A 17896-nucleotide genomic window follows, 5' to 3' on the forward strand; every position below is an offset into this window, starting at 1 on the left:
CAAAAGTATATCATAAAACTATAGTTCGATTTATAAAATATGTCAATGATGAGTACCGATCAAATTTGGAAATCGATTCTAGTTCTAGGAGTACTAATTAATATACATGCAACAAATATTAGCACAACAATGCCAGATCTAGTTCTGTGTTAATCTTACCTCATAATAGTACATTTTACTGTTATAATTGGTATACAAAAAATTCGTTATGTAATTTTTCAAATATCGAACCGGGGAAAGATCAAATTATAACATTTTACTATTCCCTCTCTTAGAATCCTATTCTCTCTATTCTCTTTTTGTATTATAGGTTTCGTAAAGATGTTGAAAGTGTATATTGACGATGGATGCTACTGAATGCAATTTTTGTTTGTTTTAATGAGACGAATAGGAATACACACGAACTAGTGAAAGGTAGTCGAAAGTAAGCAGTGGAATCGAATAACTAAGGCAAGACTATTTATTGCCCACTCAGTGATAAACTGTAGAAAAAGGTATCATACGCCGTTGGGCGAAACTGTTAAAAAAAAAAAAATAATTTATTCCTGCTTGGTTCCCTTGCAAGATATGCTTCGTTAATTTAGTCCAATCATTTAATATGACTATTATGTTTACTTTCAGTTAGGATTAGATGCAAATTATGCATATATTAGTACATTCTATAGAAAGGTTATTTTTATTGAAATAAAATGTTACAAAATTTCATTGTTAGGTTATGTATATACAATATATGTTGATAAGGTCTTTTATTCGTTAATTCAGCTACTTTTATTACTAACTATTATATACTAGTAATTATAATGTAATTTATATTACTATAATTGACATAGAATTTACAAATACATTTATTATACTTTGAAGCATTATAAATGTTTTCAAAGAGTTTCCAAATTTTTTCATTTAATAATTTGTTATTGTATTTTCAGAATATTTTCATACGAATAATGTAGTGAGTTCGGTGCAACGAGAGAATGGTAAACTTTCCGTTTCTTCTGTGTGTTTTTAACGCTTGGTCAAGAACTCGGCTATTAATTGCAATCATAACTGGTAGAAGAAGAAAGGAAAACTGCAGAATCACGAGGAATTTGCTGGTTCCATCAATGTCACTTTCTCGACCTTTCATTCGATAATTTTTCCTCCCTCCACGGCATTTCGCGCGCGAATCGCCAACAAAATTAAATATAGTTACATATGAGACATTTCTACCTCTGACGGTAGTCTTGTAAAGCAGTCGCATACCATCATCTGCATAACGATATTTCCAGTGACTATACGGTATGTAATCATATTTTATTTGACCGTATTTAACAAGTAGATTACAAATGTTTAAATTTGTTCCTGTGCTTTCTTGTGAATCATTTATCCCATATATTAAGCATGTCCTACTACTTTATCCCGTCTGTTTTTCACATAAACAAATATCATTTCTAGAAGATAACTTGAACAGTTGCTGCTTTTTCGCAAGTTACCAAAGAAAGGACACTCTTTGTACACCTCTGCATAAAATCTTCGTACACATCATCATCTTTAAAAATTCAAGATTGTCCTAATATTTCGTCGCGGAGTGTGGTAATTAAACTGTGGATTTTTATGCACTTATGGGAAACTTAGGGGCGTAAAAATGCACGTAATGCGTGTAATATATAAATATCCAAAATAGAGTTTAATAATTTATTATGATATCTGGTAGACGAAACAAGTTTCTATTTAAATTTCATTCCTTCAGTTATGTTCATAAAAATATGAATTTGCATAAAAATCTGCGGTTTAGTAATAATAGCCATTCTTATTTTATTTCCTGGTTAAATCGTGTTCTAGAGAACGGAATATCGATGTCGACCAGTGTGTGTATCCGATGCTGGTCAAGAGATCTTTAAAGGTGACCGTAGCTCTCTTCGAACTCCTTTGATGCGTGGGGATAACTGGAGCTACCAGTTAAGTCAAGTGTATCGCGTCGGGGCGAAGTAGTACACTATTTCTTTCCGGAGTGCGTGCATCGGATCGAGGTTCCAGAGGATTGGCAGCCGTATAAGAGAATAGAGAAGAACATCCTGGAAGTCTAGGGAGGGCAGTACGCGCAGGAACTACTGTTCAACGACTCGCTAATCGACACACAAAAGACATGAATCTCCTTCATTTCGTAAGTGTCTCTTTTTTCATTTAACTTTTTCGATTTTCCTTGCGTAAAAGATAGCGAATATTTTTTTAGCAAGAATGCTGAATGAATATCGAAGAAATCATAAAAATTGCGAAAATACAAATAGTATAACAGAGTGGGAATTTTTAAATGAAAGTTAAAATTAAAAGATTGCGCATTTATGAACTTCTGTTCAATTAACGTTTTCAACTTTGAAAATTTGTTTGAAAATAAAATGCTTTTTAGTAAAATTGTTGAGTGAATTTTGGAAAAAGACTATAGTAAAATTGTAAGGACACAGATGGTACAGTATAATCGGAACATGTTAATGAAAATTAAAATTAAGAAATTTAATATTTATATGCTTATGTCATTTATTTAAAAAGTTTCTATATTCGAAAATTTAATTTAACATTTCCTTGTAACTTATTGCAAATTATTTTAAGTAAATTTCATGAATTTTGTTATTGAAAAACAAATAAAAGTAAGACTTTTTACAGTACAATTAGTTAAATTCCCGAGTAAACGTTTTATTATTTATTCAGAAATTTGATTTAACATCTGCTCATGAAATTTGTAAACCCATTACGACTGCCAGAACTATTTATAGTTAATGTATGTGCAACAGTTAGAAAGTAATTAAATCTTTAATGAAGAATCGAAAGTAAACTTGAAATAACGATACTAACGTGTTCACTATGTTAATAAGTTATATATAGAATACATATAAATATTTTTATCATTGTTACCGAAGAAGTAATATTATCTTCACGTTATGCATTGTGTCTGACACAATTCTTCCCAGTGACAAAGCCATCTTCATTCAACTATATCCCTGTATATTTTTTCTAACGTTCCATTAAAAACTAATTACTTTTGTGTCTAGTAAAAATATTACCCGACATCAGGAAGCCCAGAAAACGTTGACGATTATGATAATCTCTGCTATTAAGTGCGAAATCGATGAATTCAATGGAAACAGGAAATTAGCTGACTATAATTTTGCTTATATTGTATAGAAGTATGGGGAGAAATAGAATTTAATGGTTGTAAAATTCTATATACTTAATGCTTTGCAAATTCTCTACTTCTAGTATTTTATCTTTTTTTCCTTATTAAAATAAAAAAAGGATAAGTCTCTATGATTTAAGAGTATAAAGTTTATCATACTTTTATTACTTTGCCAATTCTCTTGTATTATCATTACTTATTAGTAGACTGCGGAGTTTTATATATTCGGATGAAATTTAAAATTGCAAAAATGCACGAAATGCACATAATAAATGCAAAATATAATTAGGTTTATAAAAATACGAGTTTCCACAAAAATCCGCAATCTATTCATTAGTATTTATTTTTATATTATTGTATCCTTTTCCTTTTTTAGTTTTAGTATAGTAGTAGTATTTTTTTTGTTGTGAATGTAGCAGAGGAGAAAGAAGAAATTGATGAAACAAATTGTTTCTTCTTACAGGTGGCTGCGGTTATATGGATAACAACCGTGACAGCGACATTGGAATCCGATTCCCATGGAAACTGGAGCAACGAAAAGGTAAACGCGAAGAACTTTCCTGTATCATAATACGCCGACGATTTGCAAATCTTTTCTCAAGTGATTTCATTTTCCCAGCTCCGATTACTGTTTGCAGATCCATTTGCATTCCACTCTTCTAAACTTCCAAATTAGTCGGTGAAGATTTCTATATTTCTCTCTTTTCTAAATCTGCCACACAATTTTTCTATGTATATTTCTTAACTTTTAAACTAAAGGGCTTTAACTAAAAGGAAATTATTAGATAAATTTCCTTTTAACATTTCTAATATAACAATTTTTAGTAATTTTAAATAATCTTTTTCGTTCTTTATTGCGAATTTCCATTAAATTTTAATGATATTTGTTACAAGAAAGCGGGATTCTTCTGACTAATAAAAAAGTTCAGATTAGATAACAGCTATATGCAATCCAAGAGAGAAATCTCAATCGGTATACTGGAGAAACGGTGTGTCGAGGTCGTATTAGCACGTCTGCTTCGAGGAATTCACCAAACCACTTATTTTCCATCCCCCTTTAATAATCCTTGTCTTTCCACGTTGATTAGAAAGTTTTGACTTCCTGTCGCTTTGCTATGACGTTAATGTATAGCATATCATTCCCCCTAATAGTATTTTAATGAACCAGTGATCGGTTTTATGACATCACATTGATCATAAGGAAACAATTGTGAACAATTTCATTTTATGAATATCGCCATTCACAAGTAGAATTATTGGTTGAGAGGTAATAAAGGATCATTAGGTAAATTAATTATCTTGAGGATTATAGTAAAGATTGGTTCAGGGTTTTCTGGGTATTTTTTAAAAAGTCAATTGTTTCTTTATCACTATATATTCTTTACTTAAGCAAATGAAAGATACATTAATCTTATATTAAATTCTCTATATTTTTTATTGAAGAAAATGAGGATTATTAAATATCTTTTAAAAAATTCACTATTAATGTTTTCTTAACCTAAATCAAGTTCCATAAATTGAAAATATATGTGTTTCTACTAGCCTCTCTGTAATATCTTCCAACGAAGAGGACTATAAATATACTCTTCAGAGAATCTATTACTAATATTTCTATAATCTAATTCAAATTCTATAAATTCAGGAAACCATTAAACAGAAGAAAAGCATAATGGTTGTTACAAAAGAAAATTAGCACTGTTTGTTACTAATATATATATCATCCTCGCAAGCAATTAGTACTGTCTCCATAACCTAACCTAAGGTTCTTAATCTAACCATAAATCGGAGGAGCTCGATTCGCTTGTCCTTGAGAATGCAACAGTGAACCGAACTCAGAGCGGAAGTTACTTTCGACGCGGGACAAACAATACAGAACAAGTTTCGTTGCCTTACGTAAATCAGAAGAAGAACCTTTCACGTGTAACCCCCGCGGACCAATAGACACTATCGGGGGACATCCTTAACCTTCGGGCATAGAAATCTTTAACCTCGATCTACTTGCGGGCGTCATTCGAGTGCTACTTCGTGTACTGTCTCGACGATGCCTTGAACATACTTTTACAACTATGTATCTTGGTGGTTTTTTCAATTAATTTTCATGTACAGAATCGCTCGATATTTCTTATTACACATTATGCATCATTTGTATCATGTATATGTACATTTATGTATCTCTCCAAAATTTATATTGGGCAGAATTAATCTTTGAGTTTATAACAAATTTATCGATAAACCAATCTAAATTTGGTTTCTGTCTCCTTCAAAATAATCCCTTACTGCAATGATATAACGATCAGGTTGGCTCTGTTGTGCCTCAAATGAATGTTGTAAGTCGATTGATGTAGGAGGGGATTATTTCGAATGGGACGGAAACCAAATTTAGATTGATTCACTAGGCAGAATTGATCTAGAAAGAGTTTCAGAATTACAAGTTGATCCAGTACGAGCTAATACTCGATAATTATAGATGAAACATGGTCAAACAAGGTTAGCGGTACATGCCTAACCTCACTTTATTTTTTAAATATAATTTGCACGTAACCATTTGCATTTTCAACCGTATGTATAAAATAATGATTTGCTATTATTAATGGAAAGAACAAAGTAGTCTTGTGGACAAATAGAAATATTCAAGTCTTGTAGATTTCATCTTAGCAACATTTCAAATAGTCTTTACTTGTTTGCTTATAGGTTGTCCAGTCGAATGGCCTTCCAGCCAACCTTCATCCGCAAGTTTTAGGTGAAAGTCGTCCTTAACCTTCGCATGCTGCCTAGGTCATTTCACTCGCGTCTCATTCTCTTCCGACAAGTCCATCTAACAAAGTATAGCTTACACTTTCCCCCTGTGCTTCTACCCAGAAACGTTTACCCGCAACCAACGTGTCATTACACGCTTCGAGAAACCACCAGAATGCTTGTTTCTTGTTCGCTTATCAGGAACAAGTACGAAGTGGTCGAGTCTATTTTCAATTTTGTTGAAGAAGGTATGCTTTTATGCTTGTACAGATTTTTATGTCAAGGTTGTAATAAATCTATCGCGATCTGGTGGAATTTATCGAAATGTCGTGTGATGTTATAATTTCCATTCTTAATTTGCATAATCCATGAATAATATTCTGTGAATCACGCAGCATTTTATTATAATTTGCTGATATTGCATGTCTCAAATTTTTATAGTTTATGGATTACTCATATAGTTAGCAGAATTTAAGCTTCACATTGTAATTTAGATTTTCTAGAAATTTTTATTTCTGTTAGAGATTATTTGGCTCATACTCATGAATGTACATACTTTGAATTATCGGCATATACTGAATTTCTGAGATAAGGGCAGCATTATTTCATAGTTATTCTACTTTCTCTTCTGTAGGTCACCTGCAGTAGCTTCTGCCCGACGTGAAACGCAATCTCCTGTAATTAGGGTTCGCAACCCGATTCATAAGGAAAGGAACGTTACTCGGTTAATTACTAGAAATCGTAATTAATCGTTGCATCGATTACAGTCGGAGCGAAATGCAAAATATATTTTTAGTAATATCTCGGAGAAAATCTCTTCCACTCCTATATCAGTATTTTATTTTCCTTATTTTTTCTGAAAATTTAAAAAGTGTAGTTAGTATTTGATAAACGTGGTGGATACTTGTATAAATTAGTGGTTTCACAAAATTTTAGGATTCTACGATAAACAAGCAGTTATTCACAAGAAATACGATATAGTGGTTATTCTGGAGGATATACACACACATAAAGGAATTTCCTCATACAAAAACTGCGAATACTTTCTCCACGCACTTTCAGATGAAAGCTGGTTCAGGGTTGACCCACCTACTGTCAAAAATTCGACGTAAACGATCCCGGTCGTTCCCTTTCTCTTTCTCTTCTCCTCCTCCCACATGAGGTAACAAATCTTTCTGCAAATTTGTTTACACCGTCTCTGCTCCAATTTAAACAACTCCGTTTTTTGTTCCAGGAATATGTTCACTGGTGATTTAATGTGCAAAGTAAAGTAATCTTTCTGTCGTCATTCGACTCAGAAAGTAATTCTTCCCTATGATCTGATTCTTGAAGAAATGTTCTATCGGTAGCGCCATAATTAAGTTTTTTATTAATCATCTAATTTAAAAAGAAATTATCCTCTGGGCAGCGAAAACTATAAGAAACTTTTTACTAGGATATAAATTGATTCTAAATGATTCTTTTCCTAGCGATACAATTCCTGGAGAAATATTTCATTAACAATGTAATGATTAATTTTTCTCTAGCAAAACAAGTTTTAATGAAATTTCCCACTAGGAACGAAATTCTTGAAGAAATTTTTACTAGAACTAGCTTCCATAAGAAGTTAAAGATCTTAAAGCTGATACACTAATTACGGAGACCTTGACAAAGACATTGACCATTCCACCAGTCCTGCATTTTTTTCAACGAGCCATAGAATGTGAAAGTGCTGCCCTTTGTCGGTCGTGTGTCTCGAAAGAATGTTACAGAGTGCAGGACAATTCTGTACATGTTGCTGCACCATAATAACAGCCTCTCTAATTAAAAAATGCTTACCTCTCATTCTTCAATCCCAAATGAAAGGGAATCTATTATTTATCTTCTCTGAGTTATAAGTTGGGATAGTAAAACATTTTTCTTTTTTCACTGGAGAGAATGATTTTACTCAGCACAAAACATGCAAATAGAAAGACGATCTTTCTTTACTGTTTTATCTAGTGATTTCTCTTTTTCCAATGCTGATTTCATCTTGTAAAACATCGTTCACCGATTATTTCCAATATTCTGAAAGATCCAGAACAAGTGAAGATATTGTCGACTCCATTCGGGGATTCTCCTTTTAGGGAGAAAAACCTCAAACAGTTCCCAAGCCACGTCGCGAATTTCTCCAGTGGTTATTTCCAGCAATTATCGGACAAGTTCTCTAAAGAATTCATCAGAATGTACCAACTATTCTGAATAAATTAAATATTGTTATATTATATGGGTTATCCTAGTAATTTTGGTAGATCATACTTTTATTCTAAATATGATTAGGGAAGAATCACAGGGGAACATTTTTTTTTACTAATTAACAAGCATTATACTTTAGACTATTATATTTGTAATTACTAATTACACTTCGCAGCTACATTGTCTAGAACCTCAAAAATTTGAAAAAAATATAATCCGAAGAGTAAAAACCATTAATTTCAATTTCAAACCAATTAAATTTGTCCAGCCCGCTTTTTATGGTATAGTATATAATGCATGCTATATCGTGAGTGAAGTAAAAATACTATACTAACCAATTACATATTATATTCCAGATTATTCGATAATAAATGAGTAATAGAGTGAAGAAAGGAGACATGATGACAAAAAGGAAGCTGGATCCTATAATTTATTGGAAATGCATTCTAATGTGAGACTAGCCAAAATAACTTGCTTTTAATAAGATTCAGAGCCAGTGCGCGACTCTCACTGGTTTTTCTTTTGCGCGAGCTGCAAGAATGCAGCGCGCATCTTTTCCTGTTTCGCCTTTCTTCTCGCTCGAATGGTACTGGAGAAAGGGAGACCGGTAGTCGGTACCGTAACGTCCACCTTTCTCTCATCTCGCCTGGCCAGCTGCGTTATTTTCAACCTCCTCTTGCTCGATGATACTCTACTTAAGCAAAATTTGTATCTTATATCACCATTAATCTGATCTGTACCACCTATGGTTGTCTTCGATCTACCATAGTCCACAAAAAGTTTCACTACTTCTTCAAAAAAATCTTATAGTTTCCTGTGAGTCGATGTTTTAAAAAAACATTGGATTTATTGAAAATGGAATCTTTGGTTTTCTAAGAATTCTTTACAGGATTCTTAGTTATAATATTTCTTATTTATCTTATATTTTAATGTATTCTTCATAAATTTCTTTGCTTTTCCATCAATCCATAAAAAGCTGTTTGTAGTAGAGAAATGAATTCTTCAAAATGACATAATTTTCTATGAGTGCCTTTCTGTTCTTGTGATAAAAGTTTCTAAAGAAACATTGGACTTATTAAAATAGAATCCTGTTTCTATCAATGATTCTACAGGGAATTCCTATAGATAGATACCTAGCCTATAAAAGACAACTTATTTTTATTTCTTCTGAATCCTTTATAATATACTCGAAGGACCCCAAAAATCATAATTAATTATCAATTTCACAAGCATCCAAATTTAGCAATTTCATTGATGAAGGTATTTATTTTGAAATTATTTGACACATTCTATTAGTAGTAAAAAGTAGTAACTAACAGTAAAATGAATTAATTATCAATTAGTCGAGTGAGTTTCACCAATTATTATTTATTTTTACCAAAATCATCGACTTGACGATTTTCTACTCTCGTTTGCCCACTCGGAGAGTCGTGAGTTTCATTTCTAGAGCTTCTTCATGATCTGTTTTCTACTTCTACTTGGAACAAATTGGGTCAGACGCTCGGCCTCGCCCACTGGCTCGTGCCTTGATGACTGGTACAGCCTGTCTATACAACGCGGAGCATTGCTTCTCTTATTGAAACACCGATGCCTTCTGTGATTCTTTTTTTAACAACAGGAAAACGAACCATAAAGATCTGAACGCTATTGGAAACATTATTTCAAAAGGTTCTTCATTATCTTCTTCAAGTGTTTATCCTGAATGACAGTACAATAAAGCGTTGATTAATGGAGTAATTAATTATTCAAATATCGATCAATGGAGAATTTGAAAATGGTATCAAACAAACCAACCGGAAGAAACTAAACACAGTTATTTTACAAAATTTTCTATTATCGATGGATTTCGAGCTTTATGAATTATAGTACTGTAGTATTATAGAATCAATTATTGGAATGTCAATTAATAGATCATTTGATGGTTGATGATTTATTAATAACATTTTTTTCATTTATAGAAACTTTTTGAACGTGCCTATGATCAAGATCTACTCAATAGCCAGAAACAAGAAGAAACTGAAAATATCGAACAACAATTTACAAATCAACATGAGAGAATCTTCAATTCCTCTGAAATTGCCAAAGCTATTAAAGAAGAGGAAGAAACGTTGACTGTGAAATTTCTTAATGAGAAAGAGGAAATTCATCAAGTGGTAGGTACACATTAATTTATTCTTCGATACAGGATCCTACACAAATTGGATAACTGAAAATCATTTAACTTTAGAAATATTATTAGACTTTATCACCTGACGCTAGATGTAACACTAAAAATGTATTTTTCTCAAAAATATATGAAATATCCAAACATTATTATAATATCTAGTAGATAGGACAAATTTTTATTCAAATTTCATTTTCTTTTTAATTATAGTCATAAGAATATAAAAATTTATAAAAACCTGAATTATATTTCAAAAGTATTTTTGAAAGAATAATTTATTATTATTTTAAACCTTAAGCAAAACACAAAAAAATATTTATCCTTATTTACAAGCAAAAGCTTGCATTAATCATATTTGTTAGTGAGAATAGTAAATTTTGTTGATTTATTAATATGTTAAAATAGTCTAACTGGTTTAAACGACTATATTTATAACTAATCGATTGGTTTTTTGAGCGAACTAAAGGAATAGAAGGATTTCCTCGCTTTCCCTTCCTGATTGATGGAAAGTATATAATTCGCCTTCGATGCTACACGAAGCGCTGACTAATCATATCGAATATTTGCGTCATTGAAATCGTGTAAACGAATAATAAAAACGTGTGAAAAATTACGTTAGTCGAGGTTACCGTCATCTCTTTATACAGATAATTTATAACATCAGGAATTCATATATATTGCAAGTTCCACGCGCATTTCTATTCTCGAATAATCCCCTGACATGCGCTTTCTCTCGAGCGTAAAAGGAAACGTCTGCAGGAGCGATTATTACGCTGTCCAGGTGCATTGGCGTTTATTTTTGCGTAAACAATCATACACCACGTGAATGCACGCCGGTTCTTTCATTAAAAATATCTAATTTATTTGTAGTACGTACTTGAATATTGGAAAGTTATATTTACTACTAGATAGGATTAATTTTTTTTTATCTAGTTTCTTTTGTTCATTATTTTGGTATTCTTGGTTTTAGAGTTGAATGTTTAGTGATTTTGCTGAAGTTTGTATTCTTATCAAAATTCTAATTTCGATGATATCAATAATGTTGATAACAATTTTAAAATTGATCATTTATTCTCTAGTGTTTCATTATTTCAAATAATAATAACAATTTATATATGTATATATTTTCAATATATAATACTTTGTACATATTTAATAATATAATAATGTACATCTTTCCAGAATGAATCCCAACAGCAATTTTCTAAACAATTAGTTCAACCATATGTCCTACCTTTGAAAGCAAAAAGCTCTTCAGAAGACATATTAAACGAATCGCTCGATACCATTACGAGATTAGGAAGGACCAGTCAAAGTGCATTTAACGAGACAGTTACAGTGGAGTACGTTCCATCTCAAGAAATAGTTCTACAAGATTCGAGCACAACTAGCAAATATTTCTCTCAAGAAAGTAACACCAGTGACATAGATCAATCTATTCCAGAAGAAAATCTAGATATTGAAAGTATAGGCGAATTTGGACAACGAGTACGCAGCTCATCTTCATCCAGACCAAGAAGTAACGAGAGTCACAGACGATTCAGAATAAAACAACCTCTCGATGCTTCATCGTTCTCCGAGGATCAAAGAAAACAGTATAGAAAGAGTGCTCGTCCTTACGTATTCAAAAAATTGAATACTTCAAACAGTAATCTAAACACGTCCTCGAAGGAACGACTTCCTTCCTCTCCGATGAAGAGCACAGAGTCTCAGAGAACCTTGAAGCAGAAGGAAACTGACGGAGATCGTGCTAACAGTTCATCCATAATTAAGGATGCTTCTTCATCGACTTCTGCTCCCATAGTATCAGTTTCTTTAGGCAAATTTTCTGGACCAATAGTGGTTCCAGATTTTCCACGACAAAAGAAATACTCCTACACTACCACACCTGATTATACTGATAAAAACGAGGTTTCAAAGCTAACCACAGCTGTAACGGAATCAGTAAAATCAAAAGTTTCAGAAGATGGATATTTGGCGGCACCACCTGTCATCCTAAATCCTCTGCAGGTTGGTGTCGCCTTGATGAACGCTGGGCAAGATCTAAATTTAGTCAATGACCAAATCACATTGACAAAACTCTATCCCCAGGACAAATCTGAAACACCAGAAGTTACCAAGATTGATACTCAGAGTTTGGTTCAAAATGACGCCCCAGTTTCTAGGAACTTGAGCTTCGACAGTGATCAGGTATCGCAACAAGAGCAAATTTCTGAGGTGATAGCCACAAACTCGCCAGTTCAGTCAGTTGAGATCCAAAAATCCGTGGAAATATTTCATACAGCCCCCATTCAGGAGATCCACTACCCTGTGGAGTTCATTCCTAGTGCCCAGCAGCTGCCATTATTAAAGCAGCATGCACAGGAAGACTATAGAAAGCCAGGAAGGAGTCAATCAAAGGATCAGAGACAAAGTCAGATTAATATATACAGGAGCAACGAGATCTTGGACGAAAGTATTAACAACCAAGAACATAGTCGTTATGAGTATAATGTGAATGAGAATGACGTTATTTATTCAGCAGGAAGTGGGCAGGTCGACCAGACCGTGGCTTTGCCTCGTCCAGTAGATGTCAAACCCATTTTCGGGGTTACGGGGCAAGTAGACGGCGCTCAATATGATCAAGTAACACACTCTAGAGTGCAAGGAATTCCTGAAGCAAAAATTAAATTGAGTAACTACGAGCTGCCAAAGGGACCAGCCCCTGCTGTTGCACAACCATCAAGGGGAATAGAGAGTCTTTCGGGTTTGACTAATTTAGAGAACCTGCAAGTGACTCAAGAAGCGCCTCAGATTCTGCTGACCAAAGTTACCAGCGAACCACCGACTGAATTGAGGCTCCTGATGTCGATGTCACAGCCGTATTCCGTGGAGAAAAATATCCATATGCCCCAGACGGTGGACGTGATTGAAAAAAAGGTGCCATACCCAGTGGAGAAAGTGATAGAGAAGCAGATAACGATTCCCCAACCGTTCCCTGTACACATACCGATAGACAGGGTAGTAGAAAAGCAGATACGGATCCCATATCCTGTCCACGTGGAGAAGGTGATTGAGAAGAAAGTACCATTCGCCATCCAGAGGTTTATCATACCTTTACCAATTCACTTTAGGGTTTCTCAACCGGTTTCAATTCCGGTGGAGAAGGTGGTAGAGAAACCTGTACCGGTACCAGTGCCTGTGGAGAAGCTCGTTGAGAAGCCAGTGCTCCTACCTAGACCGTACTCGATAGAAATCGAGAAAGGTAGACCATATCCCTTGGAGAATAGTAAACATATAAAATCAGCCCCAATCTATAATATTCAGCCTGATGGTAATTATCAGCAATCGGTAAGGCAGAATTTCCAGACTCCAGTGGAGCCAATTTATGGAACTGATAATGAGCAAAGTTACTATAATTCGACAAATCAGTTTTATGGACAAGGGTATTTGGCCTTGAATCGCCCTCATGCTAGGCAACCATTGATACACTCATTGCCGAAGAAATTTGCGTCATACAGCGTTCAACATCCTCATTCGGTGACTTATTCAGTAACTAATGGTAATTTGGTGGCTTATGGAAGGACGTCGGAGAAAGACAAGATTAAGGACGAGTACGTAGGTCCAGTACCAAGGAAAACTGCCACTACAATACAATCCAAGTCTCTGTACTCAGCACCGGATGTTCAGACAACGTTGAGAAGAACGAGGCAGGAAATTGGTAACACTGGAAACTTCAGGCAGTCCAAGATGGAATACGGGTTCAAGCCACCCATGGTACCTTCGGTCCAATATGATGAACAGACTGCAACGAAGGTGGAATAATTTGCGCAAATCATTATTTTATATCTTTGTTAATGAAATTTTGAACATAGGTTTTGGAATTTTGGAATAACCTTAAATTCGTGATAATTGCTTAATGGAATTCTTGGTAATTGAAACATTCCATTTATTACCGCAGATCATAAAATTTCTATATTTTGAAATAACCTCAAATTTCTTTATGATTATTTACTGTGATTTGTAATAATTAAACCACTTAATTTCATTTCCTAATTACTTTTTTGTTTGGAATTAAAATTTTACTTCCTGAAGGAAAAAGGAATGCGGGACATGATGATCATATAAACAGGTCTCGACACTCGCTAGGGAAAACCGTCCAAAGATTGAGTCGTGACTTGTTGTGGAAAAGCAACAAAATTCGAGACAGATAGACAGAGATGAGTAAACTGTCTCTGTCTCTGTCTGAGACATTCATAACATGTCACGCATGGGTAGAATGATAACTTTCTTGTCCCTTCATGTCGATTTTTTATAACTAGTCATGACTCAATTTTCGGACGATTTTCATTAAGCTTTAATATATGAGTATCGAGATTTATTTATATGATAGTGGGGTGCGGATTTCTACTAAACGTCCTTGCACAGTCCTTTTAGTCACCTCTTACGACAAGCAGGGGCTACTGTAAGTGAATTCTTAATCCCCACATACAGGGACGTATACAGTCGATAAAGTTACTGGGCAGTGGATGTCATCCATCCTTCAGAGTACTGTGGGGAACATAGATTAACTTCAACAAATGCAAAGAATTTTTGCTTTCCCCTAAATCGTACCTATTATTTACTTACAAATATTAATTTTACGATTATAAATGCAATGTAAATATGAGAATATAGAAGAATGTATTATATTTATTATGAATGCGAAATCATTTAAAAAATATCTCATATATCGATTAACAGAACAAATTTCTTTAATTGTGATTTTTTATTGGATTAATTATACTTTAGGTAGTCAAGACTGATACATAATATAATTATAGAAAATAATGTATTCGATCTTTTTATGTTGCATTTCAGAGCCGCATAAATTGATTCTATTTCAATTAAATACAAAATTGTGACTAATGTCTTTTTTACTTTAGAAAAATAAATGATACGCTCACAAATTACTGTATTTTTTTAACTAAAAGTATTTCATATTTTTGTATACTTTAATCATTGTATCTTTTGTAGCAAAGATACTATTATCTTCTTCTTAATTATATATTAATTCCATAATTAGATTAAGATTAATATTAGTTTTTGTACTTTTATTAAATTATCTGTAACATGGAATATATTATATTGTTTTCATTATAAAGAACATTATTCTTTATTGTTCCCTATTTTATCGTTTTAATAAAACCTACCTATAGATAAAAGGAATGCACAGTGATATAATTCAATGTTTATTCTTGGACGGTACCTGTTTAATTGCTCGAACAATATATATATATATATATACATATATATATATATATTAACAATCATCGTATTTCGTCGGGTCGATACAAAAATACAGAAAATACTGATACAGTTAAAAATAATAATTAAAACATTCTGGAGCCCCGCCCAGGAGACAAAGTCGATTTCTGATGATGATGCGCATTGATTTACCCATACGCACATACATACATATACATACATATATATTTATATATATAATATTTATATTTATATATATAGATTTCTTTATTTATATATAGTTTTATGTATAATCTGTAAAGAAGGTCAGTGCCGCTCATTTTCTTCGTTGATCTGTAAAACATATTTACAACGTTCGTTTTACATTACATTAAAAAAAGAGAGAAAAAAACAGATAATGATCGTACAGTAGAAACTTGATTAAGTAGTCAGACCGTAGAACTTTCTAACCTAACCAACTAACTTTGCATTATTTAACTTTCACTTCTTCATTTAAAACTCATGATAAATTGGTAAATTTATAAAAGAAAAATCTGTTCTGTTATAATTTGCAATAAATATCGTAACTAATCTTTACGTTGATGATGAAAAAGTTTTGTTAATTGGTAGATGAATGTTGGTGAAGAAAAAGTCACTAACTGAGATGTAGATTTAACAGTCTCTATAATTTGATACGCAATATACAACAACAAAACTGGAGATTCTGAAGTTACAAATCTTACAAAATACTTTCGGTTTTTTCTATAATCGAGATTCTACTGTACCAAATAATAAATCTTTCAAAAAAGGAAGAAACAAAATGATACAAGATTCCTCTCTCACTCATGTTCGGGGACGCACAACAGAAAACGGGTACGCTTTGTTCATTTAAATGATCACCTCGCATACTCGGGCCTAATTTTTAATTTTTACGATCACAGTTGCTACGGAAGAAAAACTATACACTGACGTTCCCCGCGCATAGTCTAGAAAAATGTACAAACGCATATAACAACGCTTACATGCGGCCGAGAAAGCTGAAAAAGAGAAAACCTTTTCTCTCTTTTTTTTTCAAAACAGATTCGTCTCTCCTATCATTACGAAGAAAACGCATATTTTGTGAAATGACACGCTCGTCGAGGCCTGTCTTCTTTTTTTAACGTACAGTCCCTTAAGCGCCCGTTATAATTCACCTCGAGTTGTCTTCGAAGAAAAAATATGGAATGTTTTGCTTTCGTTATGGTACATGGACAACGTGATATTAATATTCTGCGATAATCGTATTTACAAGACTTACAAATCGCACCTAAGAGGACACAAACTCGTTACCGGTTGCACTTCAATCTCAATACATAAAAAGCTAAAACATAATTCTTTTTTTTTCATTATGTTATAAAAGATTCATGCAACTTATTTTTTATTTTTATCTGTTTTAATGTATTTTCATTTACAGATAAACAAAGTTTTTGAGACAGAAGTGCCACAGATACGAGAACATTTCTATATAGAAGCAGTGGCGTAGTCAGATGCACTTTTCTTTTTCTCCTTGAACTTTACTGTAAATAAACTATAAGTTCAGTACGCTATAGTTCGATACAAGTAATTTAGTCACATTCCGTTCTAAAATTTTACAGTGATATACGTTGCAAAAAGTCGTGTTGTACATACTCAGTCTTGTGCTCCATTAAAAATTGCCTTCATTAAAGATAAATGTATATGATATGTGCACCTGGTGAAGATTGATGGATAGTTTGAAAAAGTAAACCCTATACCAATAATACAATTTGGAACTCTGTTTAGATTTTTGAAAAGAATTATTAGTTACTACTAGTTTTAAACTTCAAAATAAACCGATGACTTGTTTATATAGATCTAAGAAATAACAATTGCAACAGATTTGTGAATAGATCGATACGCCACATCATACAAACATCTGTCAAATGTCCTAAAAATCTCTAGATCGATTCTATCTTGCCGTTACGTTATTCAAATGAGTCTGTTCGCTTTCCAAATCACCTGAAATTTCTAACTACGTCACTGCACCAAAGAGTTAAACTATCTAACACTCGGACTTGTCTTCCTCAACCAACTGTTGTGTATCTTTCCCCGAGTCGATGGGTGTTGGGTCGAGCTCTCTCCTCTTCAGGTGCAATTGTGGTGGATCCTTGTGCTGGATGCTAGATGGTTTCATCTCAGCTGGCAATTCGTACATACTACTAGCGCCGGTACCGTTTGTAGCGCCTGTTTCTGTGTTCACCGCGTCGTACATGGGGTTACTAAAGTCCCTGTTCTTGTTACTTACGTCACCAAGGTTGTACTCCACATCCAGAGGTTCCTATCCAATAAATAAGATTTTTTATTAAGACAAATTACTTAATAATTATAGAGATGTGAAAGACATTTTCAAAAGTTTCATAATCCAAAATAAT

The 17896-nt window shown here is 33.3% G+C and overlaps 2 protein-coding genes across 19 annotated transcripts in view; one reads left to right on the plus strand and one right to left on the minus strand.

Annotated features, from left to right (window-relative positions):
* The first annotated feature begins 143 nt into the window (after positions 1–143).
* On the plus strand, positions 144–15707 carry LOC126874482 (uncharacterized). Of its 18 annotated transcripts, none has more exons than XR_007692810.1 (8): positions 159–494; positions 927–1275; positions 1819–2140; positions 3612–3689; positions 5840–6132; positions 6519–6717; positions 6821–7046; positions 7119–10196. XR_007692810.1 is itself a non-coding variant. In XM_050636624.1 (7 exons), exons 4-7 carry the CDS (start codon positions 2123–2125, stop codon positions 14064–14066), a joined length of 2913 nt encoding a protein of 970 aa, XP_050492581.1. In that variant the 5' UTR covers positions 253–494; positions 927–974; positions 1052–1275; positions 1819–2122; the 3' UTR covers positions 14067–15707. The 18 variants fall into 18 exon arrangements, 1 of the variants encoding a protein (XP_050492581.1); XR_007692821.1 differs by having other exon boundaries at positions 6519–7046; positions 7119–7229; positions 10057–10192; XR_007692808.1 differs by having other exon boundaries at positions 162–494; positions 6519–7046; positions 7119–8379; positions 8455–10196.
* Positions 15708–16134: 427 nt separating this feature from the next.
* Positions 16135–17896, minus strand: part of LOC126874475 (low-density lipoprotein receptor-related protein 2) — a 38036-nt gene continuing 36274 nt past the window's right edge. The window contains exon 18 of the mRNA XM_050636586.1: positions 16135–17802. Within this exon, the coding sequence (XP_050492543.1) occupies positions 17527–17802 (276 nt within the window). The 3' untranslated portion in view covers positions 16135–17526. The remainder of the gene's footprint in view (positions 17803–17896) is intronic.

Source organism: Bombus huntii, chromosome 16 (genome assembly GCF_024542735.1).
Source record: "Bombus huntii isolate Logan2020A chromosome 16, iyBomHunt1.1, whole genome shotgun sequence".
Lineage (NCBI taxonomy): Eukaryota > Metazoa > Arthropoda > Insecta > Hymenoptera > Apidae > Bombus > Bombus huntii.

Coding starts and splice junctions, on each gene's coding strand:
- LOC126874482 (XM_050636624.1), top strand. Junction 3,690..10,056: donor GAAACTGGAGCAACGAAAAG/GTAAACGCGAAG, acceptor TTTCATTTATAG/AAACTTTTTGAACGTGCCTA. Junction 10,252..11,444: donor AAGAGGAAATTCATCAAGTG/GTAGGTACACAT, acceptor ACATCTTTCCAG/AATGAATCCCAACAGCAATT.